General features: G+C 34.0%; 1 protein-coding gene and 1 long non-coding RNA gene across 2 annotated transcripts in view; both read left to right on the top strand.

Annotated features, from left to right (window-relative positions):
• Window positions 1-27,985, top strand: part of LOC123655730 (CUGBP Elav-like family member 1) — a 100,412-nt gene that overhangs the window by 66,536 nt on the left and 5,891 nt on the right. The window contains exons 2-4 of the mRNA XM_045591486.1: window positions 25,026-25,204; window positions 25,747-26,011; window positions 26,673-26,915. Of these exons, the coding sequence (XP_045447442.1) occupies window positions 25,026-25,204; window positions 25,747-26,011; window positions 26,673-26,915 (687 nt within the window). The remainder of the gene's footprint in view (window positions 1-25,025; window positions 25,205-25,746; window positions 26,012-26,672; window positions 26,916-27,985) is intronic.
• LOC123655732 lies at window positions 99-13,747 on the top strand. Its single transcript, XR_006743453.1, has 3 exons — window positions 99-111; window positions 173-180; window positions 13,519-13,747. It is a non-coding gene; the product is annotated as an uncharacterized LOC123655732 (long non-coding RNA).

Genomic DNA, 27,985 nt, shown 5'->3' with positions numbered 1-27,985 from the left:
AGAACTTTGAAATCAATTATTGTATCGATACCCAGAAAGATACAAGTAAGGTGTAGGGATCTAAATAAATATATAGGCTTCTATATAGTAGTAGAAATACATATATTATTAGTTTAGACTAGATTGAGGGCCAAAGGTTAGCCAATCAAGCGGTGTTTAAATTTCTTTATAGTAGACATTGTTACATATTTTTGTAATAATAAGTGTTTTATAACATTGTATTTTTAGTATCAAGCAAAGGTTGAATACTGTCAAGTATATCGTTAACTGCGTTTTAGAACCTTGCGGTTTTACCGGCTTAACTTTTGACTTCGTAAAAACATCGGGATAAAAATTAATCCATATGGTAAACTGAATACCCAGCCAGCAATTTGCGTACCAAGTTTTATCACAATTACCTCTATAGTTTTTCGCGTAAGGCTAACAAACATGCATGCAATCTTCCGCTTTCATTGTATTAGTTAGATAAATGTATGACACAATATTACTTCAAAATAACCGGGTCAACTTTTTTCCATGTAGCCTGAGCCGCGTTGAATCGTTTTCCCTCGTTCGATCGTACATTACATAAGTCCATTGTCTCGCAGACGCTCTTTTATGTAAAAGATAGTAAATTCTTTCCTCCTAATAAAGTAACAAATACAAAAGTAGTTTTTACTTTATTATTACTAAAAGAAAATAGCTACGTACTTACACGATGATATAATAACTTTACTATTTTAGTTACTTGTAATCGAGAATTTTGGTTACGATTTTCGGTGCCACGAAACTATTGACTATAATTGTGTTTGCTCGCAAACGAAAAAAACCGACTTCAATTAAGGCGATAAGTAGGTAAGCGTGTATTACAAAGTCGTACCTCGAAAGTCGTCACTTCGATTTTCGAGGGTTTCCCTCGATTTCTCTGGGATATATCATAGTACGACATTTGAGATATCTCGGTTATAATCGGGATAAAATCGGTTCATAAACGACGTAGTTATCCCCGAACATACATAAAAAATTTATATATATATATATATATATATATATATATATATATATAAAATTTTCGGTTCAATTGAGTAACCTCATCCTTTTTTGAAGTCGGTTAAAAATTCAAAGATATTTTAAATCAGTTCAGGTGAAGTGATGGACAAAGTTCTAGGATAAGATCTATTAACGCATACGATCGTGGGTTTTATTCCCGCTGGGATCAGGTATTTCTTACAAATCTTCTTTCTAGCCTGGTTGCTTGTCACCACGAGTCTTTGCTGTGTCTTGAAGAGAAAAAAAAGGGATTCGTTCTTCGATTATATCCTAAATGTTTTTAGACTTGATAACGATCGTTACTCTTGAGGGCAGAATGTACTTATGTACGAAAAGGTTATCGCTTAGCACGCTCACAGGCGTTTCAGCTTAGTTCAGTAGTTATACTTCGTTTAATCTGTTATATATTTTACTTACACAAAACTCACAGTAAAAGAAAGTTTTATTCTAATTAGATAATAATAAATAAAATGCTTTTTATTTTGCTTAAATTATGTAGTTTACATTACCAAGAAGCCCTTACGACCTGTGCTAGCTTAAAAAGCTGTGTTACACAAAACTCACAGTGATTATCCGTTTGAGATTCCGATTACATAAACATAGATATGCTAAAAATAGTAACTTCTTTCAAAACTATGTAAAAGATAAAAAGAAACGTATATGTGTATAAAGTGTTAAACGATATCGCAATCGTAATGTCGCCGTCAACGATTTTTCGGTTCAGTTTTGCTTTTGATGTTTGATGAACCGGCTCCGGGATTAATCGAGTAAGCCGATGTCCACCGGAATGCTCGGTGTCCGGAATTTGGACGATTAGTTCGGGAGGTGGTCGCCCGTGTGACGCTGGCAGCGCTTTGATCGAAACTACCGTCTTTCGATCAATTTTCACTTTCAGAAAAGCGCTTTAAAATAATACTATTTTCCAGCCATTTCGTCCGTTGCGAATAAGTGTCAGAGAATCTCTATGACAAACCTTTGTTATCTGTATCTATGATAGTCGTTATCGTGAGTGAACCAACTTCCTAATGTATGTGTGACATTCTGCTTCGTAATCTTTCTACTGCTGAGCATAGGCATTTTCTCTATCTCTTTATGTACCACCCATTTATAAACAGGTCAGTGAACTTAATAACTTAACGTTTCATAATGTTTACTTCATTATTTTGCCTTAGTTAGTTTGAAGCTTCTATTACCATAATATACCAAAATCGTCACGAACATAACCATGACCAGGAGTTTGTATTTAATAAAGACGAAAACCCATTAAGAAATATAAACACAATTCATCCTAAACGATTGGCAATAGACGTCTCTCGTATGTAAACACGTGAAATATAATATATCGTTTGCTTATCGTTCGCTTATCGTTCACTTATCGTTTATTGAAAAAGTGAAATTTCCCCAGTGATCGATATAAGTCGCCCACGGGCGTTTAGCGTGTGAAGTGTTGTAATTTTATTGTATACGAAATACGTTATTCTCGCACCGAAGAATCACAAAGAAATAATAAGCCGACGTATTTTATTGGAGGCGACGCTGAGTGCTACGTTTGTGTGAAAAATAACAACGCGCTCAGCTCCGAAATATATATATATATTTTATTTCGTAATCATTACATAGCATAAAACAAAGTAGCTTCCCGATGTTTGTATGCTTAGATCTTTAAAACTACGCAAAGAATTTTGATGCGATTTTCTTTTGTAAATAGAGTGATTCCAGAGGAAGGTTTATATGTAGTACCTGGGTGACCGAGCTAAACTCGGTATTTTTAGTAAATCGTGGTTTTTTATAAATCATATTTAAATACGAATTACAAATTGATAAAATATGAATGCTGTGTGGCTACGGCACTAAAGAATTTAGCCACCCCCTCTCTTCCCGTGGGTGTCGTAAGAGGCGACTAAGGGATAACAAGGTTCCACAACCATCTTGGAACTTAAGAAGCCGACCGATGGCGGGATAACCATCCAACTGCTGGCTTTGAAATACACAGGCCGAAGACGGGCAGCAGCGTCTTTGGTGCGACAAAGCCAGTACTGCGGTCACCAACCCGCCTGCCCAGCGTGGTGACTATGGGCAAAACACATGAGTTCACGTTATTTTTGACGTAAACTTGTGGAGGCCTATGTCCAGCAGTGGACTGTATAGGCTGTAATGATGATGATGATGATGAAAATATGAATAATATATTTCGATTTTACCGATATAATAATAAAAAATATGAACTGTTTATTCAAATAAAAAATTATGATTGCAATTAGAAAAAAAAAGGAAAAAATAATCGATCTGGAGACATGGGATTTGAACCGTGGTCTTCTTCGATCCCGACTGGCCGATTTCTCACCTGATCTATGACAACTATATTGACAATTGCGAATGAATCCTAGCCAGATTTATTTACCTCCCCCGAAATCCCCTGCATACTAAATTTCATGAAAATCGTTAGAGCCGTTTCTGAGATTCAGATTATATATATATATATATATATATATATATATAGATACAAGAATTGCTCGTTTAATAGTATTAGATAATACACGCATAATATAGTAGAGGAATACTGATAGTTTTAGAGGTTCAAATGTGATGTCGTAAATAAACATATTTTTTGCACTTACATAAAGATAAAGTAAATAGTGTTTTGTAAGATATGACAATTTCAATACAGTTATTATTTTAAGCTTAAGTAGTTTTAAAAATAAAAAAAAATACAATTTTTGTACTCCTTTTTTTGGTACAGTCAATTACAAAAATAGTAAATTTATTTAATTTAAATAATACGACAACTGAATAGCTTAATTTTGACAATCAGAATAAGTTTTAATCCGATAGTTTACAATTCGGATAATGTGTTTAACAATTAGCTAGTTGTTTCAAAACGGTTTAAAACGTGACGAACAGACAAATGAACCATTATTTTACTGAACCATTTATTTGTAGAAATAATTATATGTACACAGTTAGTACTATATGTCTAGAGAATTTACGTCACTATAATTTAAATAGTATAAATAAAAAAATATTAATTAGGTCCTTTTTAGTAGGTACAAGTTTAATTGTTACCTTGACACAAACACTCACGTACATATATTCACATGATGTTATTTTAATAACATACAAATTTATAATACAATGGACTGATGATAAAATTACCTTACAAAAACGCATAATCTTGGTTCTTTATAGATTTTTTCATTGTTATAAAACTTAAACGGTATCTAATTTCAATGAAACATTGTAACATTAAGAGACAATAAAGGTTTAGAATATTCTATTCGCTGACAGATCTCATCTCGGCCGTGATGACTTTTAAATTCAACCAAATTCATTCATTCCATAACCAAATTTATTCAATTTAAGATCGTCGAGTGAAAATAAAACGTTTATATACCTATTCTTCCGATATTCCTCTTTTTAAACATTATTGGTAAAAATTACACCAATAAAATTAGAGACGTTGAAATGGAAACTTGACACGTGTCAAACGTTTGGGAGTACTGAACTAAATAAAAAAAACATTTTTAGTATTACTTGAGTAAATATAATAATGTTGCAAACATTTACCTGGGCGTACATAATATAAAATCAGTATGTAGTTCTTAGTGGAACATTTAAATACTCTTAGAGACATAAAGTCTTTAAATGGTTTTATAATAATAAAATAAATTATTTTTGTAATTTTAAATTTAATTAAATTAATTTTAATTAAATTTTAATTACGGTATTTGCAACAGTTGCTCAAACGCAATGTTATTGTTGTGTGAAAATATTTAAATTAAATTTAAAAAAAAATCACATATACTAATATTAATTACCATCCGTGATTATTTTTGTTTCTTTAAAAAATCGCTAAAGATTAGTTTATATACTTTTATTTCAAAAGATGTTTTAATTAAAATACTTGAGACAGTCGCATCCCACGTGCTCCATTCATGCCTGATTATCCTAAGACGGCTTCATTACTTAGCATAAGGGTTTTTGAAGCCGGGCTGCTGCGATATTTAATACTTTCGACATCGACACAGCTCGAACGATTAAAATTAATCACGGCTTGACAACTCTGGAAACGTCGAAGGAACTGCGAAAGCAACGCACATAGAAACGCACCATAGAAACAATTCCTCGGGGCTGCAATGTATGTTGAAATTTCAAAAGAACCGCGCTCCGCGAATTTTGAAATGGAATTCTGCTTTGCTGGAATTTTTCGGATCCGCAACGCTTCGGTTCGCGCAGCGCTGCTGCACTGTAAAGCGGGAGCTCTAGTGAACTCGTGCGGTGTTGTTGCCTGTTTGTAGTTCAACTATGAGTTTATCCTGGATTTTTTACATGTTTTTGTGATGTGTAACGTGCATTCTTAATTTAAACTTACTTAAAAACATTATTTCAACAAAATACTCAATTTTATGTACCGGTAAAATATATATATTTTATATTTTACTACCGATATCATTTATATTTTTATGCAAATCTAAGTATGCAATAAACTATTGCTGTTTACTTACATTATAAAATCCTGGTTAATGTTTTACATAGTTAACTTCATTGTATTACATAGTCAGCTCATTAAACGTTAAAAGTAAATACTTACGTTAGCAATAAAATTGAAGGTAATCGCCTTTAGTATTATATTATTTATTGTTATATAATGATGTTTTACCATTAATTTTTATTTATTTGAGATTTTTCTTTCAACTGTATTTAGTCTTATATTTACAATATAATCTATACTAATATTATAAAGCTGAAGAGTTTGTTTGTTTGTTTGTTTGAACGCGCTAATCTCAGAAACTACTAGTCCGATTTGAAAAATTCTTTAAGTGTTAGATAGCCCATTTATCAAGGAAGGCTATAAGCTATTTTTTCAAATTAACGCGTGTGAATCCGCGGGGCACCGCTAGTATAAAGCAACTAGCACTTTACTGATTGCACGTTTTCTGTTATATGTTATGTAATACCTGGTCGAAAAGGACAATTTCGTTCGAAACATTTTGTGACGATTTTTACTTTTACAATCCATATTCATTCCCGTTTATCTATTATTTTATACACAAATACAAGCGTAATGAACTATACCTGTGGTTCTACTTCCCGAGCGGAGAGATTTCCGAATTTAATATAACTAAAGAACCTGGCGCCGAGCCAGCCCGCGGCACAATTGAAACTCTGCTCAGAATTTTGTTAATCGGCCATATGAAATTAGTTGTAACTATACGACTATTGTTACGACCGTTCCAAATGAAATTCGTAAAATACATTTGTGTAATATCGTTGATTACTTAGTAATTTTATTCGTATGTTTGATTGTAATTCACGTGCGGTTACTCGGTAAGTGAAGATTTTCGTTGACATTTTTTGTTATTTCCGCTCTGTTTCTGTAAGTCGCGGCAGTTTTTAAGTAACTTTCTTGCAATGCAAGTGTTGAATGAATGAATTAATGAACTTCATACATATTTATGCACATCAATAAATAAAATCGTTTATTATCTATATAATAGAATATGAATAAAAGAAACAACGTCAGAATGACAAGACTGAAAAACGTTTTAACGTTTCGTTACCTGATTCGTTTTAAAATTGAAACGTCAAATATCTTGAACATTATTCGCGCGGCCGGCGACGGAGGAAATGATTCTGTTCGATCCTGCCTCCGCTCACTCGAGATCACACCGGAGCCAGCTTTCGGACTGTCAGCGTGAAATTCATTTGTTATTTTTTAAATTACACCCTCAGGTAGATTGGCTTTGTCACAATGTTAATTTAACTAAAATTTAGCATTATAAGCATGCCTTTGGTATTTTGACTAAAAAAATACGATAGTAAATATAATGATCACGATTAAGCCGGTCACCTACCACTACTAGACATAGGCCTCATTCTCCATGTAGGGAGAAGGGTCGGAGCTTAATCCACCACGCTGCTCCACTGGCTGGTTAATATAATCTTACATATAAAATTTTCGTGTCACAACGCTAATTACAATACTCCTTCGAAACGGCTGGACCGATTTTTATTAGATTTCGTGTGCATATCGGGTAGGTCTGAGGATCGGCCAACATCTATTTTTCATACCCCTAAGTTATAAGAGGGGGATAAATAAATAAAATAAATAAATAAATAAGCCTTTTTATTTCTCATTTCATTTAGTATACATTTTCGTTGACAAATAAATTATCATATAGTTTGTTACATTATAATTACCTTACCAATTAACTAAAAGAAAAAATATCTCTATAAATTAAATTAAAATCATAATTGCGATCAAATGTTTATAGCTTTTAAAATTAATTATTAAAAAAATTTACATTTAAAATTTCATTCTTATAAAAAATATATATAAACGATATAATAAGTATTTAAGTTTATTAATAATTGCGAAATATGAATAGAAAATATTGAAAAAAATTGATCAATAAATTAAAATTATCAATAGCTTAAAAAATAAATGAGAACCCCTCTATAGGGTAAAGGCCTCCTCCATTTGTGACCACAGATTTCTATTCTTTGCTCCAATATGCCATTCCTTTCCTGCTATAGCTTGGATATCATCGACCCATCTTTTGCTCGGTCTTCCTCTCTTTCTTTTCCCCTTGGGTCCTTCCCATATCACCACTCGTTTGGTCCATCGAGTATCGTGCATTCTAGCCAGATGTCCTGCCCATTTCCATTTCAATTTCATAGAGTGATGTAAGAAGTCTATTAATTTTGTTCTTTTTCTTATGATGCTGTTACGTGTTTTGTTTATTCTTCTTATAGATAGGATTGATCTTTCCATTGCTGCTTGGCATGTTCGTATTTTTTCTTTTATCTGTTTAGTGAATATCCAAGTTTGTGAACCGTACGTAAGGCAGGGAAGAATACCACTATCCATTACTACCTTTTTAATATAAAGCGGCAATTCTCCTTTAAATATCTCTCTGTGGGCCCAGAATTTTTGCCATGATATATTTATTCTTCTTAATATTTCTTCAAAATTATTGTTAGAATGGAATGATATTTGTTTTCCAAGGTAAATATAGGAGTCAACATAGTCCAGGTATACGTTTCCAATTTTAATAGGTGTTTTTGTAGAATTTGTCATCAGTTTTGTTTTATCTAGGTTCATTTCCAAACCAACTTGTTCACTCTCTAGTTGTAGTGATTGAATCATTTTTTCAAGTTGTGCACTGGATTCTGAGAATAATATTATGTCGTCTGCGAAGCGGAGGTGACTAAGGTGAGTATTTTTTATCTGGATACCGAGGTCTTTCCAGTCGAGGTTTTTAAATATGTTTTCTAGCACCGCTATAAAGAGTTTAGGCGATAGAGGGTCGCCTTGCTTCACACCTCTTTTGATTTTTATTTCTGGACCACTAGTTTCTAATTTCACTCTGCTTGTGCTCCTCTCATAGATGTCTCGTATTATGTTGCAGTACGTTTGGTCTATTTTATTATCTGCAAGGGCTTTCCAGATTGATTTATGTGAGATAGAGTCGAATGCCTTCTGATAATCCACAAAGGCTAGGTAGAGAGGCCTTTGAAATTCTTTATATTTTTCTAAAATATTTTCGAGGACATGAATGTGGTCGATTGTTGAGTAGCCCTTTCTAAAACCTGCCTGCTCTACTGGCTGATTTTCATCGATTTTTTCAGTTACTCGACTTAATATGCAGGATGAGAAGAGTTTATATAGACTGGGCAAAAGGCTAATAGGTCTGTAGTTTTTTATATTTTTTGGATCGCCTTTTTTGTACAATAATATTATGTTCGACTTTGTCCATTGCTCAGGCACTCTCTGTTCTTCGGTAATTTTATTAAATAACATGGTTATTACTGGTGTTAGAATTGTTGTTCCGAGTTTTATTGCTTCGTTTGGGATTCCATCAGGGCCAGGACTCTTTTCTGGTTTTAGTTTCTCTATTTTCTGCGCTATCTCTTTTTCATTCCATACAAGAGCGGTAGATTCTTTTTGAGAGTAGAAACTGTGAGGTCCGACGTGGTCGCATGTGCTTTTTTGATCATAGAGATTTTCGAAAAATTTTGTAGCTATTTCAAGTATATTATCTCTACTAGTTGTACTGGTAGAGTTTTCTGTTAAACTTGATATCCAAGATTTACATGTGCGGAGCTCTTTATATGCTCGTTTGCAGCTTCTACTTTTAACCAGATGTTTCTCTATTATGTCTGATCTGTACATGTTGTAGTCTTTTCTAATGTTTTTATTAGTTTTTTTGTAAATTAAGCTAAGATTCCTTCTATCTTCTGAATTTTTTGGCTTCAAAATTTGTAACTGATGGCGTTGTTTAATTAGATTTAAAGTTTCTTCAGTAAAAATTGTATTTGCCTTGCTTTTCTTTACTTTTTTATCCATTTTTAGGCTTTCCAATATACATTTTTCTAATATATTATAAACAGTTTGACCCGAATATGTATTACCTATCTTTATAGCTTCTATGTTATTTTTTAATTTCTGTAAAAAAAAAATCAGCATGATTTTGATTTGTTAGTGTGTAATTTGGAGACTTGTATATTATTCGGCTTTTTTCATTGGTATAAGTGATATTTTTGATCTAATCATTCTATGGTCTGATGAAAACATAATGCTGTTTAGAACTTGCACGTCATGGAATCGTTTAGGAAAGTTTGATAATATATAATCTATTTCGTTTGTAGTTTTTTGGTCTGGCGATTTCCATGTCCATTTTCGGCTGGGGTTTTTCTTAAAAAAAGTGTTCATAATGGACAAATTATATTCTTGAGCATAATGTATTAATTGCTGTCCTCTTGGGCTTCTAAATCCGTAACCAAATTTTCCAAAGATATGACCGTCCAAAGGGTTCGTTTTTCCCACTCTCGCATTAAAATCGCCCATTACTATTACATTTTTGCTGCAATTTTGGTGAGCTTTATGTAAAGTATTATAAAAATCATCTATCTCTGAAACTTCACACTCTTCGGTGGGTGCATAAACCTGAATAATTGATATTGTGAAGCTATTTATTTCTATGTCTAAGAGTGCTACTCGCTCTGAAAATCCTCTGAAGCTTTTTATACAGGGTTTGAGATACTTTTTCACGATGAAGCCAACTCCATGCCGTCCTTTTGTTTGTCCGTTATAACACAATATAAAATTTTCATATTCATCAATACCATAACCCAATTTTCTTACTTCTGACAGTCCAATGACGTCATATTTGATGTTTTTTAACGCGTTTGTTAATTCTATTAATTTTGTACTACTTGTTAACGTTCTCACATTATATGTACCAATAAAAAAGTTATTTGTTGTTTTCTTCTTTTGTGTATTTATTTCGTATTTTCTAGGAGGGTTGTAGTCAAGAGAAAAACCAATGTCGCTTTTCTCCCCCGCGGTGACTAGCCGTGTTGGGTGTTGAAATAGTAGAGGGGGGCCCGTTGGTTGCTAAGTGCTTGATGTAGAATTTCCATTGTTAATGTTCATAGTGTTTTGGTTTTTTTCGAAACTTTTTTTTGGTTGCATAAATGCTGTAATTTCCGTTTTGTTCTTCTTCGACACTTGGTTCATATTATTATTGTTATTATGGTTTGGAGAGATATTATGTAGGTTCTTCTTTTTCGATGGTTGTTGATTATCATTTGGTTTGTATTGGTGTAATACTATGAGTTTATCATATTTAATTATAGCTTTTTTACCTTCTGCTTTATATTTTAATATTTCACTTTGTAATTGTTTCCTTTTCTCCAAAACTTTGGGTGGATAGTCTTCTTTAAAATATATGGAGCTATTTTCCATATTTTTCTTATTTTGTAGTAGAGTAATTTTTTTCCCCATAGTAGTAAACGTCACTGTTATTGGTCTTGGTTTTTCACTTTTCCTTCCAAGTCGCTTCACAGATTCAATTTCATTTCGTTCGCAATGTATATTCATGTTGCTTATTATATATAGGATTTTACTTTCTAGCTCTTGATAAGTTTTCTCTCCTTCTTCAATGCCGAAAAAAACCAAATTTTTCTTTCTGTTGTGTCTTTCTATACGATCTAAAATATTTTCTTGAATTTGTAATTGCTTATTTAACTGATTATATTTCAATTCAATTGTTTTAAAATTATCGTTGATAGCCTTTGTTATGTTTTTAGTAATATTCTCTTCCATTTCTTTCATTTCTGTCTTTTGTTCCGCTAGATCAATTTGAATTGACTTTAAAATTTTAGTCATGTCTTCCATGTTTTTGCTATTTGCCGATAGATGTCGCTAGTTGTAAAGTCAGCTGCTGTAAGATCGATAAACTTAGTTCATATAGTAGTGTTTCTTGCGACTTATCCACAGATGGCGCTAGTTGGAGTTGTGTTATCGACTAATTTCTATTTAAAGTTAGATTGTATGATTTTTGCAGTACTTACTATTTTTTTTGTTGTTTTTGTCGGGATTAAGGGGGGGATTAAGGGGGTTAAATACATACATGGCAAAACAACGTTTGCGGGGTCAGCTAGTATAATATTTTAAATATGCCTACAATTAATTAATTTAATTTTAAATAAAAATGTATGAAGATGTTTTTTTTTTTGTTTGTTTGTTCATAAGCTTTAATTTTAAAATCAAAAGATGTACCTGATAGAAATGATATTGAAGATGAGACAGTGAAACTGATGAACGAGATAAACTACAACTTTTGATTCCTTAACTTTCAAATAGAAATATCTGACAGATTGTATATAATTATCTAAGTTTCGAGGGAAACCAGTGAAGTTTCTTCCAAGTTTCCTAAAAGATAAACAGATACAATTAGTGCTAATAAAGTAATATGGGAGGTAACCTAGCAGCGGCGGGACACAGGTGCTTATTTTATGATACGGAATTCATAAATCTGGCTCCTGAATAACTTTACAAACGATTTAGTTATTTATTTGGACGTTTCCGCTGATACTTTATGATTTGTAGAATCTTTTGAAATAATAAACTTGTTTGTAATAAGTTGTTATAAATTTCCTTCTGTTGTAGAGATTATCCTTGTGTTATAGAGGTTTTAGTTTTACAACAATCAAACGCTTTATACCTACATCTGAAATTATATTTTCAAATGTGGCTCGTTGTTGTCTACTTCTGGACGTCAAACACGCATCTCCAACTTCCCTCAATAATATAAAATAGCAACTTCATGTCATCTTTCACAGCTTAAGTATTTAAGTGATTTGAACGATTTTTAGCCATAAGAGAAAATTAGGAAGTTGATGAAAATTTTCCAAAATTCCGTAGACCCTAACTTTAATCATTACTTTTTAATACAATGACATTGAAATGCCTTATAATTGATCCGTAAACAAAATACATAGCACCACAAACAGCGGTATCTTTTTTGTTCAGGAAGACTAAGCCGTAGTCATATACATCAGAATGCGGAGAACACTGCGAAAATCAATCGTCAAATCTCGTCGTCATAATGAATAATAGATGACGTTTCTACTGAAGGCTACACGTTCACTTAAGACCGAATGCACCCACAGACGTCAGTCAGACACTTAGCGTAATTTGAAGCCCGTTTAAGACGACGTTTCTCAAGTACATTTACTACGCCAAGTCTTTCTGCTGTGCAAATTGTATGTAATAAAGTGTCCATAACTATATTTTATTCGGTGAGATCTTCCATCTATTATTTTAGAATGTTATAATCTGAACGTTCTGAACGAATCTGTTCGTGTCGTTTAACTCAACTATGCATATCGATATGGACAAAGACAAAGAACAAGTGTACAAAGTAAAAATGTAATTATTTATAAAAAGGTTTTGTTATAAAAGGCATAATATACAGGAGAGTAAAGTTTGAGGAAATCTGTACGATATCTTGGATGAAGTTATAAAAAAGTGTCATGTCGAATCAAAAACTCGTTAGAATAAACAACAACTTCTCTCCTCTCTCTTATAATATTATTATTTTTTATTATATAATTATTATTTATTATTATCTGCGCTATATTTCTAGAAACGGAATATACGGCACTACAATACAGAATTAGAACCATCAATACACAAATATATACCCTACTAAACGTAACATTAACCCGTTCTTAAAATTCGAACAAGTTTTATCTCCATCTAGGATCGTATCCGAAACGATTCCCAAAACTCGTACTGTTAAATAAATCTCCGAAACTCTAGTAAAATACGTTTAACTAGTTTCATACTAATAGATGTAATTACTTCAATGGCGTCAATTATTAAATTCATCCAAACGAGGAAACGATCTACGGAGATAATCTAGATCAGTGTTTCTCAACATGGGGTCCGCGGATCACTCGTTTTTTTTTTTTTTTTTAATATAAAAAAATAAACAACAAAAAATACAATTTTGCTTTCAACCCTAGTGTTACGTTTTCATTATATAATTACATTTTTTTTTAATTTATAATTATTGAAAAAAATGTGTGATTTTATGAAACTACGATGCAAGTGAATGAAACTTTAGTAAATAAAAACATTTTCAGTAATAGACAGATCAAAATACACAAATACCCTGGAACACTTGCGACATACGATAGATTAATGAAAAATTTTGGGGCTGTTAGGACTTTGGAAGGAAACTAGCTTATATTTCTTTATTATGCTCATTTATTCTGTTTTTATATAATCGCAGCACACACAACAAGAAGACCAACTCAAAACGCCATTGCGGCTTACCACAGAGTATTATGAGTTTTAACAATGTTGCCAATATAAAATATTTAATTGCACTTAACACCTCCCCTCAATAAAATATTTTTAACAACATTATGATTTCTTATTTACTAAACAACCTATCCCTTAATTTTCTGAACAAAATTCCCCCCAATGCTTTAGTTAATATATCTGCGAGTTGGTCACTGGTATTTATATATCTCAATTCAATAATATTTTTATCTAACTTTTCTTTTACAAATGATAACTTAATCTCTAAGTGTTTTACTCTAGAATTACCAGTGGCCATCTGTGCCATCTTGATAGTAGACTGGTTATCTTCAAAAATTACTATTTTAATATCAAACCCAAAAGTGAAAAGAATATCTTTTAACCAACAAGCTTCACTTGTTGCCGAACACAAAGCAATAAATTCAGCCTCAGTAGAGGACAATGAAACAGTCGGCTGCTTCTTCGAAAACCACATTACAGAACTTCCAAAAACTTTAAAAATACACCATGTTGTTGACTTACGATCATTACACCCACCCCAGTCACTATCAACATAGCCTATAACCTCATCAACATTACAATCTCTATAGTATATAAGACATAAATCAAGTGTACCCTTTAAATATCTCAAAATATTTAACAATAATTTATACAAAAGTGTGGATGCACTGTTTTGATACCGACTTAGAATATTAACAACTGCACATATGTCTGGCCTAGTGCCCATTGCCGCATACATTAAACTTCCTATCAATCTTCTACATTTATTTTCAATAAGAACAGTCTCTGAATTTTCCCTTTTTAGAATATGAAAATTAAAATTCTTATCAATAGGCAATGACAATGTTTTGCAATCTGACATATTATATTCTAACAAAATGTTTCTTAAATAGTCCTTTTGTGAAATTACAGTGACCCCTAAATTTAAATCTTGCTTTACATCAATACCCAGAAATTTACTTATAGCCCCCAATTCTTTCATTTTAAATGTTTGACATAGCATATTTTTTAATTTACTCAGCTCAAGTTTGTTATTACCAAAATACAATATATCATCTACATATAGCAATAAAAATGTTTTATTTTCCCCTTCACATTTTGAATACAGACAATAATCCTTATCACACTGTTTATAACCTATAGATAACATTACATTATTAAATGTTTCGTTCCAATACTTGGGAGACCTCTTTAAACCATAGATTGATTTATTTAGTTTTACAATCTTTACCTCAGTATCCTCTGGCAATGACAAATATAACTCCTCATCAAGCTTAGCATTTAAAAAGGCCCCACAAACATCCATTTGACTAATATTTAAATTTAGTTTTGTAGCTACAGATACAAAAATTCTGAAAGTATTAAGTTTTGCTACAGGCGCATATAAATCTTCATTACAGTCTTGTTCGAATCCTCTAGCTACCAACCTCGCCTTGTAGTCATTTCCTTTTCTTTTTAAAACCCACTTAGAGCTGATTACTTCTTTTCCTTCCGGTACTGTCTCTATCTCTGTCCATGTGTTATTTTCTTTTAGTTGGTTGAGCTCTTTTCTCATGGCCTCTTTCCAGTTTTCAGCTTCCGGTGATGCCATTGCTTCTGTATAGTTTTTAGGCTCTAGAGTAACATACATACAGTAGTCTTCTAATTTTCTTGGCTTTATTATTTTTCTTTTGCTTCTTTGTCCTTGATTCTGATCTTCCATTGCTGAATTTTGACTTTCTATCCCTGTAGTTTGATTTTCTGTCTCATTTTGATTTCTCCTTTCCTCAGTCCTTTCCGATATGTTTTCTGTCCTCTCCGGTGTCTTATCCTGTTCTTTCCCTTCAACTGTATTTGTGTCATGGAACTCTTCTTCACTTTCCTCATGTTGTTCTATTTCTTCGTCCTCAGATGACATATCCAGCAAAACCACTTCCTCTATCACCTCCTTCTGGTCACATTTTGGTTCCTCTATTCTCTTGCCTACCAGGAATACTACATCCCTTTGAATATGAACCTCTCGTCGTTTCTCATAATACACTCTGAATCCCTTTGTGTCTTCGTAGCCGACAAAGATTGCTTCTTCTCCTTTATCGTCCCACTTCAACCTTTTTTCTTTAGGTATATGCACAAATACTCGTTCACCAAATATTCCTTTTAGATCATTGATGTTTACTTCCCGTTTATGAAAGGATTCATATGGTGATTGGCTTTCCTGCTTGCTCTTCGAAGTACGGTTTAATACACAGACTGATGTATTCACTGCCTCTGCCCATAATTGCTTTGGCAACCTCTTTGCTTTCAGCATGGTCCTTGCCGCTTCAACTAGTGTACGCATGTCTCTCTCCGCCTTGCCGTTTTGTTGAGGCGTGTAAGGCACTGTTGTTTGATGCTGTATGCCATTCTCTTGCACAAATTTACGCATTTCATCATTGCAAAACTCTAATCCATTGTCAGTGCGTATGACTTTTACATTGTAGTTAGTTTGCCTTTCAGCCCACGCAACAAACCGCTTTATACATAATACTGCCTCACTCTTTTTCTTTAAAAAATAGACCGTCCTGTAGTTTGAGTAGTTATCTTTGATTAGCAAGAAATACCTGGAGCCTCCAACACTCTCCACCTCCATTGGACCACACAGATCAGCACTCAAAAGTTCTAGAGGTGCATTAGCACAATGCTCACTTTTAGCAAATGGTAGTTTATGCATTTTACCTTCCAGACATGAAACACACTTGAAACTGTCTCCTGTGTACTTGATGTTATTCTTGGTGAGCACTTGTTTCACTTGCTCAACATTTTGATGACAAAGTCTCTCATGCCAGTCTGACAAAGTGGCAACTGCCGCGACACTGTTATTAACATCGTTCATTACATTTAGTATGTAGTTATCACCTTCGCGATTACCTACAGCACACAGTTTATTGTCTTTCCATAGTAAACACTGACCACACGTCATTTCAACTTTGTGACCTTTTTTTGTAACAGTCGACAAAGAAAACAAGCTCACTCGTAAGTCCGGCACGTGCAATGCGTTATGGAGTGTTGATTGCACATAACTTTCACCGTTATATATATTTAGTTCCACTTTTCCAGTCCCGGCAACGCGTAAACGTCGTCCATCTCCGACAATAACAAACTGATTTGACACTGACGTATAGTTCGTAAACAGTTCTCGATCACCGGTCATGTGCGCACTAGCGCCACTGTCCATCAACCATTTATTTTTGAACTGATTCACTGAACGATTGTCTGTACCACTCGAGTCACTCAAATATTCGCAACCGGTCCCGGTTATCATTCCTATCACTGTAAATGCGTTTCCCTTTGAATGTCCGCCGCCATATTGACCACTATTTTTGTTTAGATTTCCCTTTTTGCACTGAGCTTTTAAATGTCCGATTTTTCCACAAGAAAAACAACGACGATTTTCCACTTTACTGTTACACTCTTTAGCCAGATGACCAGGAATATAGCACCGATTGCAGCGCTTGACAAAGCCGCTTTTCTTTACGAATAGCGCCGTGCTTTCACTCTCATGGCCCTTAGACTTAATTCTCTCCTCCTCGACGAGCAGCCGCGCCACTAAATCATTGAAATTTTGTTTATCCGTGTCGACCGATTCCCAAGCTGAAACAAAGTGGCTGTATGATTCTGGTAATGACATTAGGACCTTAGTCATTAAAAACTTTTCAGACACTGTTTCACCAGCTTGTTTTAGTTGACACGCCATTTCTTGCAGCTTAGCTAGGTATACAGAAAGCTCTCCTTCTTCAAACTTGCACTGAAGAAAACGTTGTTGCAACATCAATGTACTCGTAGCAGACTTTGCCTCAAAAATGCTATGCAACTTATTCCACATTTCAGCCGCCGTCTCACATGTTAAAACGTGAATCATGGCCTCCTCACTCAGTCTAGACACAATGATACTCTGCGCCTTGTTATCTTTTTTTATCCAGGCTGTCAAATCGCCAGTTTCTGGTTTTACCAACGTTCCATCAATCACTGAAAATACATCAACTCCTTTCAAAGTGACTGTCAATTGGAACTTCCACACGCTCCAATTGCGCTGGCCCTCCAGTTTGATGACCGAGGGTGACGCCATCGCCATGATGCTAGGGTCTGTCTCCGACATTTGCAAACTGCACCCCGCGGAAATCTGATGCCGTGATTGCCTTTCGTGCACTCCACACGACCTCCTTCAGACGCCGCTGTCAACAACACAGCCCCGTGTTGTTCATCAGACCAAGAAACACGCCGCACACCGCACGCGCCGTCACCGCGCCACCCGGCACGATCGCACCAAAAAATATCTCTGCGATTTTCACCTAAAACAGAATTATGAGCACTGGGCCCATAACCTGTTAGGACTTTGGAAGGAAACTAGCTTATATTTCTTTATTATGCTCATTTATTCTGTTTTTATATAATCGCAGCACACACAACAAGAAGACCAACTCAAAACGCCATTGCGGCTTACCACAGAGTATTATGAGTTTTAACAATGTTGCCAATATAAAATATTTAATTGCACTTAACAGGGGCGATAGAATAAAAGTTTTATTTTAATAATAAAACGTCTTACACGCGACCCTTGAAGAATTAAATTCAGCGCGAAGTCTTGAAACGTCTATATGATCTAAACAAACATTTGTTGTGAACGATCACTAACATTAAGTTTACTGGAACCATGCTTCCAACTCACCGTGAGATCATGACATAACAAGTCATTGACGCTGCAAAATATATCGATTACCGTCATAAAAATTCTAAAGATTTATTTAGGAAAGATTGAGAACCGCTGATCCTAGAATCTAGAATTCCAGAGTATAACGTAGGTAAATTCGAACTGAGTCGGCGACAAATTAAACAAACTGTGTGACGGTGTCGGCTCGCTGTTTTAACTAGTTTTGACAATTTTGTAACTACTTAATAAGTATGTAATTAGCTCAGTTTTAGCGTCACAACTTGTTCCCCGCTTCGAGATTACGAACTTTAATAGGGATCAGTGCCTTTTCCTTAACGGTCCGTAATGTTTTTCTTTAAGTTTTATGTCATAAGTAACTAACTAGTCATATATTTTTTTATTACGTCTAATAATTATTTTATTTTGTATTTTCATTTGTTTGTTTGAAGCCTTTATACATATTTTAATAGTGTATTGAAAAATTTCTCAATCTCAAGTGGTTCTGTTTTTAGTACAGAAGATCACAATTACATGACGTGTCTCTCGAGTAATATAGTGTTCCTATGGTGAGTAGTCGGGGGTAAGGACGACAACGCGTCTGTAATGCCCCTGGTGTTGCAAACGTTAATAGGCTACGGTAACCGTAAACTTGTTTTCCGTGCTAGTCGTATAAAAATGATTATTATTTATCACAAATTCGTCTGCTAAATATAATATTATATAATATACAATTTTAATAATAAACAGTTATTCACTTGAACGGGGTATTGAAAATTATAACAGCTTATTTGCAAGTACGTAGGTACGCACTCACTTGTATAAACAAACAATTACTAGTAGTTTTTTTTTTAATTGTTTGTCGTCTATAAAACCAGTGTGACGGTCATTTTTTTATTTTATTTTTTTTTTTATTTAGAATAGTGGGCGATTGTTACAGAATGTTTGAACTTGAAGGCGTAGGAAGGATTACAAATAGGTCATTTGACAATTGAGACGCACAGCGGAAGTGTGACGCAATCCACCTATGTACATATGTAAATATCAAATAGTAGATTTTACTAACTAAATGGCCTTCTTTCGTATCTATTATTTTTTTACAAAAACCGTACATTTTCTAAAACAAAATGTAGCTTTGTCTATTCTATACTGTAATCCAAATCTGTATCGAAATTCGTCTAGATCGATTGATCTGTTGAGTGTTCCAGTGACATTGGTTAACAAACATACGCTCGAAATATTTTAAATCCAAAAACATGTTGATATAATATTTAAACAAGTGTAGTACTTATTAGCAGCATAGGTATATGTTTAATTTATTTGTGACAACTTGTTCTAATGATACAACGTAAAATGTATAATGTTTTCAGATTATCTTATTAACTGAGAACTTTATTGTTTAACTCGGGTAGGTAGGGCACAGCAGGAAAATTCTTGCTCAAAATATGGAGTAGCCCAACTGCGGTAGTACCTCGACCTTACAGAAGACCACGGCTAAATAATACCGTTTTCAAGCAGTATTGTGTTCCTGTTGGTGAGTAAGGTGACTAGAGCTCCTGGGGGGATTGGGGATAAGGTCAGCAACGCACTTGCGATGCTTCTGAAGTTCTGGTGGTGGAGGCGTCTATAAGCTACGGTAATCGCTTACCATCAGGTGAGCCGTACGCTTATTTGCCGACCTAGGTATATATAAATAAAAAAATCTTGTTCATTATTAAAGCTTACTCATTTTACATGCTGTGAGACAAAAAAAAATGTAATAAACTAATATAAAATTACGTTTTATTAATGGTGCAAATTCATAATACTATTTTTCTTTTCTTTAACAAACCTATTAATTAAAAACTTGTAATCCGTGGTAAACGGTGTTGGTATTACGATAAGTACTTTTTGTATATATACTGATGTTGTTGATACCCATTGTAATACTGTTTTTTTTCCCAAAAAAAAAAAACCAAAAGCTATGGAAAAAAAACTACACTACCAGCGTTGCGCATAATCCTGACAAACGCAATAACTTCTTTTTTCTATTCAAGCTATCGGAAATTTAAAACCATTTTACCGTTCGTAACATTTTTTATCATGCAAATGGAAGTGTACGACTTATGATTTAATTGTCAGCGAAGTGCTAATTGTATGTGTGTCGTGTGTGCACATAGTGTTCGCACTACAACGGAACTATATATGCCGCGCCGTTTAGTGCCACCTTGAACGAAGTCTAATTGGTACTCGGTTAACGGCCTATTTGAATATCGGTCTTTGTTATTCACTTGATAAAGTCTCAAAACAGGCGCTACTACTAAACAAAAATAAACAGATAAAGCTCGAACTAAATACCCGATATCAAGGACTGGACTGAGTTTAAGCTTTGTCATTGCGATGACTTAAAATGTGCATCTCATAAAAAATGCGGTTTAACTATGATTCTTAACTTACTAAAAGCAATAAATATTTGTAATTAAAAGTTCATAATTATATCACTCTATTTGTAAAATGTAAATTTCGAAATAAAACGGAGTTTCTTTCTTTAACGGAATAAAGTCCACTATACAGCGCCATCTAAGGATGTAATGTCCTGTATAGCCGATAACAGTAAGCCGAGCTATCATTCTAACGTAACTATGCTTAACGACACGTGTCTGCACGTCCAACAGGCAAATGCACTTCAACTTCGAAGGACATGCGTCAAGTCAAGGATGGACGGACTGCATCGATAAATCCTTCACAAACAAAGATAACTATTTGATAAATTTGGCGTTACAATTACGCGCATTTCAAATATGACGATAGATTAGGAATTGAACTCAAGTTATGAAAAAAAAATATTTCATTTTATTTCATTTCATAAACATTTATGAAACAGAAATGAACAAATAAAAGTTAATTATACGAGTAGTAGAGATTTTATTTAAAACACCCAAAATAAAATCCGAAAAGTTTAGATTGGGTTAGTAACTAAAATTTAGCCTATAATATAAATTAAAAAAAAAATTATTTAAGTTGGCCAACAATTGCTAATTCATTATTACACCTGATGTATCTTTTCAATAAATATAAATATAAAATCGGGACACCTGAACAAAGGCCGGGTCTCAAGCAACATTACCTATAACCCAAATGCCCTCATTCGCCATCGCCAGGGCCGGATTAACGTGTAAAAACTCTTAGGCATTATAAGCCTCAAAGTGTCTCAGTAATCTATACAAATACCTAGTAATTACATTACATACTGCCCACAATTTTATGTACCTCCAATAAAGATTACATTATCTAATACATATATAAAATTCTCGTGTCGCGGTGTTTGTAGTTAAACTCCTCCGAAACGGCTTGACCGATTCTCATGAAATTTCGTGTGCATTGGGTAGGTCTGAGAATCGAACAACATCAATTTTTCATCCCCCTAAATGTTAAAAGTAGTCCCAACCCTAATTTTTTTTTTTTAATTTTTAGATAAATATATTTTTTATTTTTTTATGATTTGGCGTTGAAAAATACAGACAACCCTAAATTTTCACCCTTCTACCACCAACTCCTATTTTTAAATAACGTTTAGCGGCAAGACAATGTTTGCTGAGTCAGCATAAAACTCATTTGTAAAAAAAAATTATTGATGCTTGTTTGCTAACAAACGATAAAAACTAACTTCAATTTACATTGAAAACGAATAGAATAATCGATCATTTTTTAAATTTAATCCGACCCCATAACAAGCATCAGCTTTTGAATAAAGAAAGACCCAAAAAGTTCGGTATAACCAGTAAAAAGTTATGAGGTAACACACCTAAAATTAATGTCTAATTGTTGTCCATTTTTTGTTGAAGTCGTTTAAAAAGACAATTAAGAAAGGCCCAGCTAGTATCAAATACTACGTACTTCGGCTTTAAATAAAAAAAATGTGTGTGTAGTTATGTATACACGTAAGAAGTTATACTTCACTGGCTAGCTAACTTCACGTTGCTAACTTCTTCTTCGTTGACTTGCTTCAGGGTGACAGTTTTTTTAGACGGTGTGCGCGCGCATCGTAAAAATTTACTCTCATCATTTTTCCCTAACGCGCCAAAAGAAATATATCTTCAAAAATTGCCCCATAGCCGTCAGGAAACCGGACACAGTAACACAGCCTCAATGGATAATCCCGCCCTGTCCGTCACGGACGCAGTCAGAGGTTACGTAAATTGTTTAACGAACGCCGCCGTAGCGAGTCCGATGGCGCACTTAAGGCATTAACATTTCAAAAGATTACTTGTTAAATACACAATTAGACCGTCGTTTAAACTGATTAGACGTTGAATGAGTCTTGAATATTCAGATCAGTTTTGTTATGTTACAAGGTTACATCTATCAGTAATCAGTTCCAGACGTCTAAAATGTTATTAAATTTTATTGTTTGCTTTATATTACTATGTGTTTTTAATAAACTTCTGTGTGAAGTATGAATAGTGTGTCAATGTCAAATTTTTCGTAGATATTTGTAAGGTGACATAAAATTAACCTTAATCGCTCTGTTGTTTATATTTCGTATCTTTGTGGAAAGTAAAGATTGCCTCATGATGTATTAGGATTTCCATTTAAGTACGTGTGATGTTTTAAATTTATTGCTTTTTAAACATTATTTTAATTTTACCTTAAGGTTATGCCGCAACATTAATGAAAGCGTTAGTTCAAAGCTGACATTTAAACAATATGTAGAGAGAACCTCTGGTATTTAAAAAACCTAAAAGAGTAATTGATAAACTTGTGAAAAACTTGTGAAAAACTTCAATTTTCCTAACTCTTCGATAAATTCAGTCATTATTTTCAAATTTCGATAAAACACATTCGATTTTGGCAATCCTTTGTTCCACGACGACTATCAAAAATCTATCGACGCCAAATGTCATCTGGCACATTGCCATATAAACAGAGCCGAGCTGTCCCATATCGGTTAACTTCGAAAAAGATTTAGTGGCCGAACTATTGTACATACACGTCCAAGCGCAGACGATATTCGTTTAACATAAAACGACGCTATAGAGTTCCAACTTTGCAACCAAGAGCCGGCACTATTTAAATTAAAGACAAGTTTCAAAAAGGCACCTAAATAAGCTTCCCCTAATGGCGTATTTTAGTTTGCGGTCTACATACTCTGAATAAAATAGGACGGATAAATGAATTCGTAGTCGTACCTCAAACAAAACCTGTTAACTGAAACCGCAAGGTCCGACAACGCTCACGGGATAATTTCACAACCAGTCGTGTTGTTTCCGAATTTAAAACATTCATTACGGGAGCATTGTGCGATGTAGAAATTTGAGAATCCGTTGTTCGTACATACGGGTTTTCAGTTTTATGTCGGGGATCATAGAATTTAAGCTTTTCCATTATTTAGAGCCGACGCCCGTACTCTGCAATCGGTTTGTCTGGTTTTCCCAGAAAAGGCACGTTTTAGGCAAGATTAGATTCATATTACGAGTTTGAAACTTACGGCTGACCTATTTTTTTCGACGGATCTCGGCGCGCTTTCTCTCGCCATTTTAATGCTAATATCCCTCGGAGCACTGATTTTGCGGGCATGAAATATTTGTAACAGACGCACTTCGACGTACCCTTTCAATTTAGACTCTCACCTCTTGGGGATTCTAAACCGAATAAAAAAGTTCGCTTGGAGGAAAAAACATTGCGCGCGACGCCTCGACAAGCTTATTTATTTTTTTATCATATCTTTCGACCTACACTAGCGGACAACAGCGAGAGCCTTTTAGTTTTTTTGACGTGTGAGTTATCTTGGATTTTAGCTATTCTCCAAGTTAATATTTCAGTATATCGGAATATCAAACACCGAGCCATAACATACCGTACAATACGATCTTGCAAGTGTATTGCAAATGTAATACGAGATGGTATTGAAGTACGTGAGATCGTTTGATATGAATCTTTGACGGATCGCGTGTTTGATCGTTTTACATTATAACGTATATCTAGACTTTGTACTAGATGGTATTGGGTGTTTTATATTACGAAAAATACGTTGGTTGATATGGATCTTTATTTAAAATTAAAATTAAGACGAATCGAATCTTTGAAAAATGCGAAAACTAAAATGAAATTAGGGTTTTGTTTCCGTTTCTTTTCTTCTTTTTTTTTTGGTGCAATTGAATTACGTCAAAAAAAGTAAACAAAGTTTTAATATCGCAACCGGCTGTAAATAACCACGGGCATGAGAAATGACGTGTTTTACACGCGGGACATGTGTCGTCTAGGATTTATTATTTAATATAAGAAAAGGGAATTGAAGTGTACATTCCACGGCGCCTGCAGCGACTCGCTCGCAGACCGTGACGCTTGATAGCGACGCGGGTAATTTTCCGCCCAATAAGAGTGATATCCACGTGGCTTATTTCTGACAATCTTTAAAATTTTATTGCTAAAAACGTTTGCTTGACACTATTAATTAGAACAGCTAACTGTAAAGTTTAAATTATAATATTGTAGTTGTACCAATATTTTTTTTATAATATAAGCTTATAAGATAAGCAATAAAATTCTAGAATGTATGAAAGTAGTATGAAAACAAGGTACAGGAAAATACGAACGCGTGGATGTCGATGTATAAATATATATATATATATATATATATATATATATATATATATATATATATATATATTTATACATCGACATATATATATATATATATAATACTAAAGTTATTAATTTTCTACTTGTTGTTAACAGAGCGCAAGCTTTTTGTCGGCATGCTGAATAAGAAGTTGTCGGAGAACGACGTCCGCGCCCTGTTCTCGGGTCACGGAGCGATAGAGGAGTGTACGGTGCTGCGAGACGCCCAGGGACAGAGCAAGGGCTGCGCGTTCGTGACATTTGTGTCAAAACAGGCCGCCATCGCTGCTATCAAGGTATTTACCAATAAAACCCACTGCTAGACAATGACCTCGTCTCGGGAAGGAAAGGAGTAAAAATATGAAGGACAAAGCTTTGATTCACTATATGACTATACTGTTCCACTGTAAGTTAGCGGATACGTGTTTTAGAATGCCTTTCGAAACATGCAAGTTTCTTTAATATCTTACATTGTACTTAAATTCATTTATTTAGCTTCATCAAGAATGTCAAAGAAATATCATACATACTTTCCCTAAAAATATTTTAAGCCCGTAATTTCTTGAAAAAAAAAATATAAATATCGATAGCAATTGACCGAATTTCACTTAACCCTTTTTCAACTTTGAGAGAAAAATCTAAAATACTAACAATTATTTAACTACCCCGTTTTTTATCACACCCCGTTGTACACCTTTCAAATTTCTTGTAAGTGAAATAGACAAAAAATATAATATTCGAAGCAGTTGTTCAAGAAAATAGTAAGCATCGTTGACGGTCGACTACTACCTTAAAATTTGTTATATTATTAATTAATGTCAATGAACATGATTTACAGGCGCTACACCATAGTCAAACGATGGAGGGATGCTCTGCGCCGCTAGTGGTAAAATTCGCAGATACACAAAAAGAGAAGGAACAAAAGAAGTTACAAGCAATGCAAGCCAGCTTATGGGGATTAACGACGCCAGTTGCGCCAACTGCGTACCTCGCGTCTGAAGCTGCGTTGTCGCCTGCAACACAATTGCAACTGTTGCAACAACTTCAAGCAGTTGGTCTGCAACAACAACTATTACAAGGGCAAGGGTCAACGTTATTGCAAGGTTAGTTTAACTTGTTTTAAATAAAATATTAGAACGTAAATATTGTTCTTTATAAGACTTAAGTGTAAATTATTTACGATAGAAAATCATTCATAGATAATTATTTTAGTGATTACAATCAAGACGTTATTATATTACTCAAATGAAATCGAATACGGAATCATTTTTTTTTTACTTTTCCTCTTCACACAATAGGCCTAATTTCGACAAGTGAAAAACAATTGGAGCAATTTACGCACACAGCGTAATTGGAAACAGTTACGATTAGGACTAATTATGCATTCATTTAGAACCGGGTCGTTTAATTATGCCGCATTTGAATTCCAGCGTTTTTCTCCACTTTGCGCAAAACTTACTTTTTATTGTTCCATCCCTTACAAATAAATATGTAGGCACAGTAGTTAAATATAAATAAAAATATATTGCTAATTACACTCATTTCGTAAACCAATTAAACAGTTTTTATTTTAATATTTATTGTACAATTTTGCATGAATAAATCGGAGCTAATTGTTATTAAAATTTTATTTACTTTGTGTTTTTGCCTAAATTTTTTTGTTTCATTTTATTTGTTTTAATTTACGTATCCTAACCTCAACCTATTCCATATTTTTCTTTAACCCTAACCGTTTTGTGTTACATTTTCGTTATCTGGTCTTAGGTGTTAACTATCAGGATATCGGTTTCAATGGCGCAGGACTAAGCGGCAGCGCCGTGAGTGGTGTCACCGGTGTCGGGGGGGTTGGTAGTATAGGAAGTGGAGCGGCTGAACAGTTGGGGGGTCTTCTGGCTCCAGTTAGCGTTCAGAACTTAGCAGCACTTGCAGCAATGACGCAGCCGGTAGTGACGCAGGCAGCGCCGATGGCACCCGCCACCGCCCCACAGCCCACTGCGCCGCAATTATGTAAGTATATCATTGTACATGCTAAGTTTCTCTTATTCATTAAGCTTTATTTAAAAAAATTGGAATGTTACGAATATAATTTGTTTTCAAATGTCATTTTTGCAAATATATGTAAAGTAACAATATAACAAAAATTATTTCAGTATACGAAATACTGGTTGCGTTTCTAAAGATTATAAAATTAAAACGTCGAATAATTAACATTAGTTGACAGAGATTTTACTCACGATTAAAAATTTTCAAACAAATGGAACGACTGGAAAATCTTCTAATTTCGGCAAATACAAATTTCAAAATGGCAACTCTTAATTGACGTTTTTGCTTTGGTCCCCTTTGTCCCTTTCGCAAATTCATCCTCCGAATGACAATTTAGGTTCTATAAATTCCGGCCTAATTGCCTTACCTGTCCAAATCTTAATTGGAATGTTGCCACATAAGATGGTCGTAAAAAAACCGTAATGATCTTTTTTGTCCGCAAAACTTTCCTCTTTCAGATTGGGCTTTAATGCGTTGAGAGTTTAAAAAAAATCACGTTTATTAACGATGAAACTTTTTCACACTTCAGGTCTTCTCGGGAAGACTAACATCACAGGTAAACAACAATGAGATCGATAGTGTATGTTATGGAATGACATCTTTGTTGGTAACGCGGAAAAATGCAACAAATTATCGTGGATGATTTATTTTGCTTTTAATTAAAGATCTGTTGAAAAAAATCTGTTGATCAACGATTATCGTCTACATAATTTATTGCACGAGTCTAAATTGGCTTGGTTTGATTACTGTGCGTTTTAATCTGCATCGTAAATCGATTTAAATTTGCTTTGAATGATAATTAGGCTTCTCAACTGTCAATCGGCAAAAACGCCATTTTATTTTTTACAGTAATATTTCATGAAACTAAAACCTTTATTTTTTTTCTCATTTGCAGCGTTTTGTATAGGAATTGATAGCGAAACTTAAATCCAATATTGTGTCAACGTGGGTTTCGCTTGTTTTTTTTTTTTTCGCGTTTTTATTTATGTATTCAACTATGGTTACGTATCAGTTTTTTTCGAAATGATCGCCAT

The sequence above is a fragment of the Melitaea cinxia genome, chromosome 8 (genome assembly GCF_905220565.1).
Source record: "Melitaea cinxia chromosome 8, ilMelCinx1.1, whole genome shotgun sequence".
Classification (NCBI taxonomy): domain Eukaryota; kingdom Metazoa; phylum Arthropoda; class Insecta; order Lepidoptera; family Nymphalidae; genus Melitaea; species Melitaea cinxia.
Note: the sequence above shows the minus strand (reverse complement) of the source record. Positions and strands in the feature narration are given on the sequence as shown.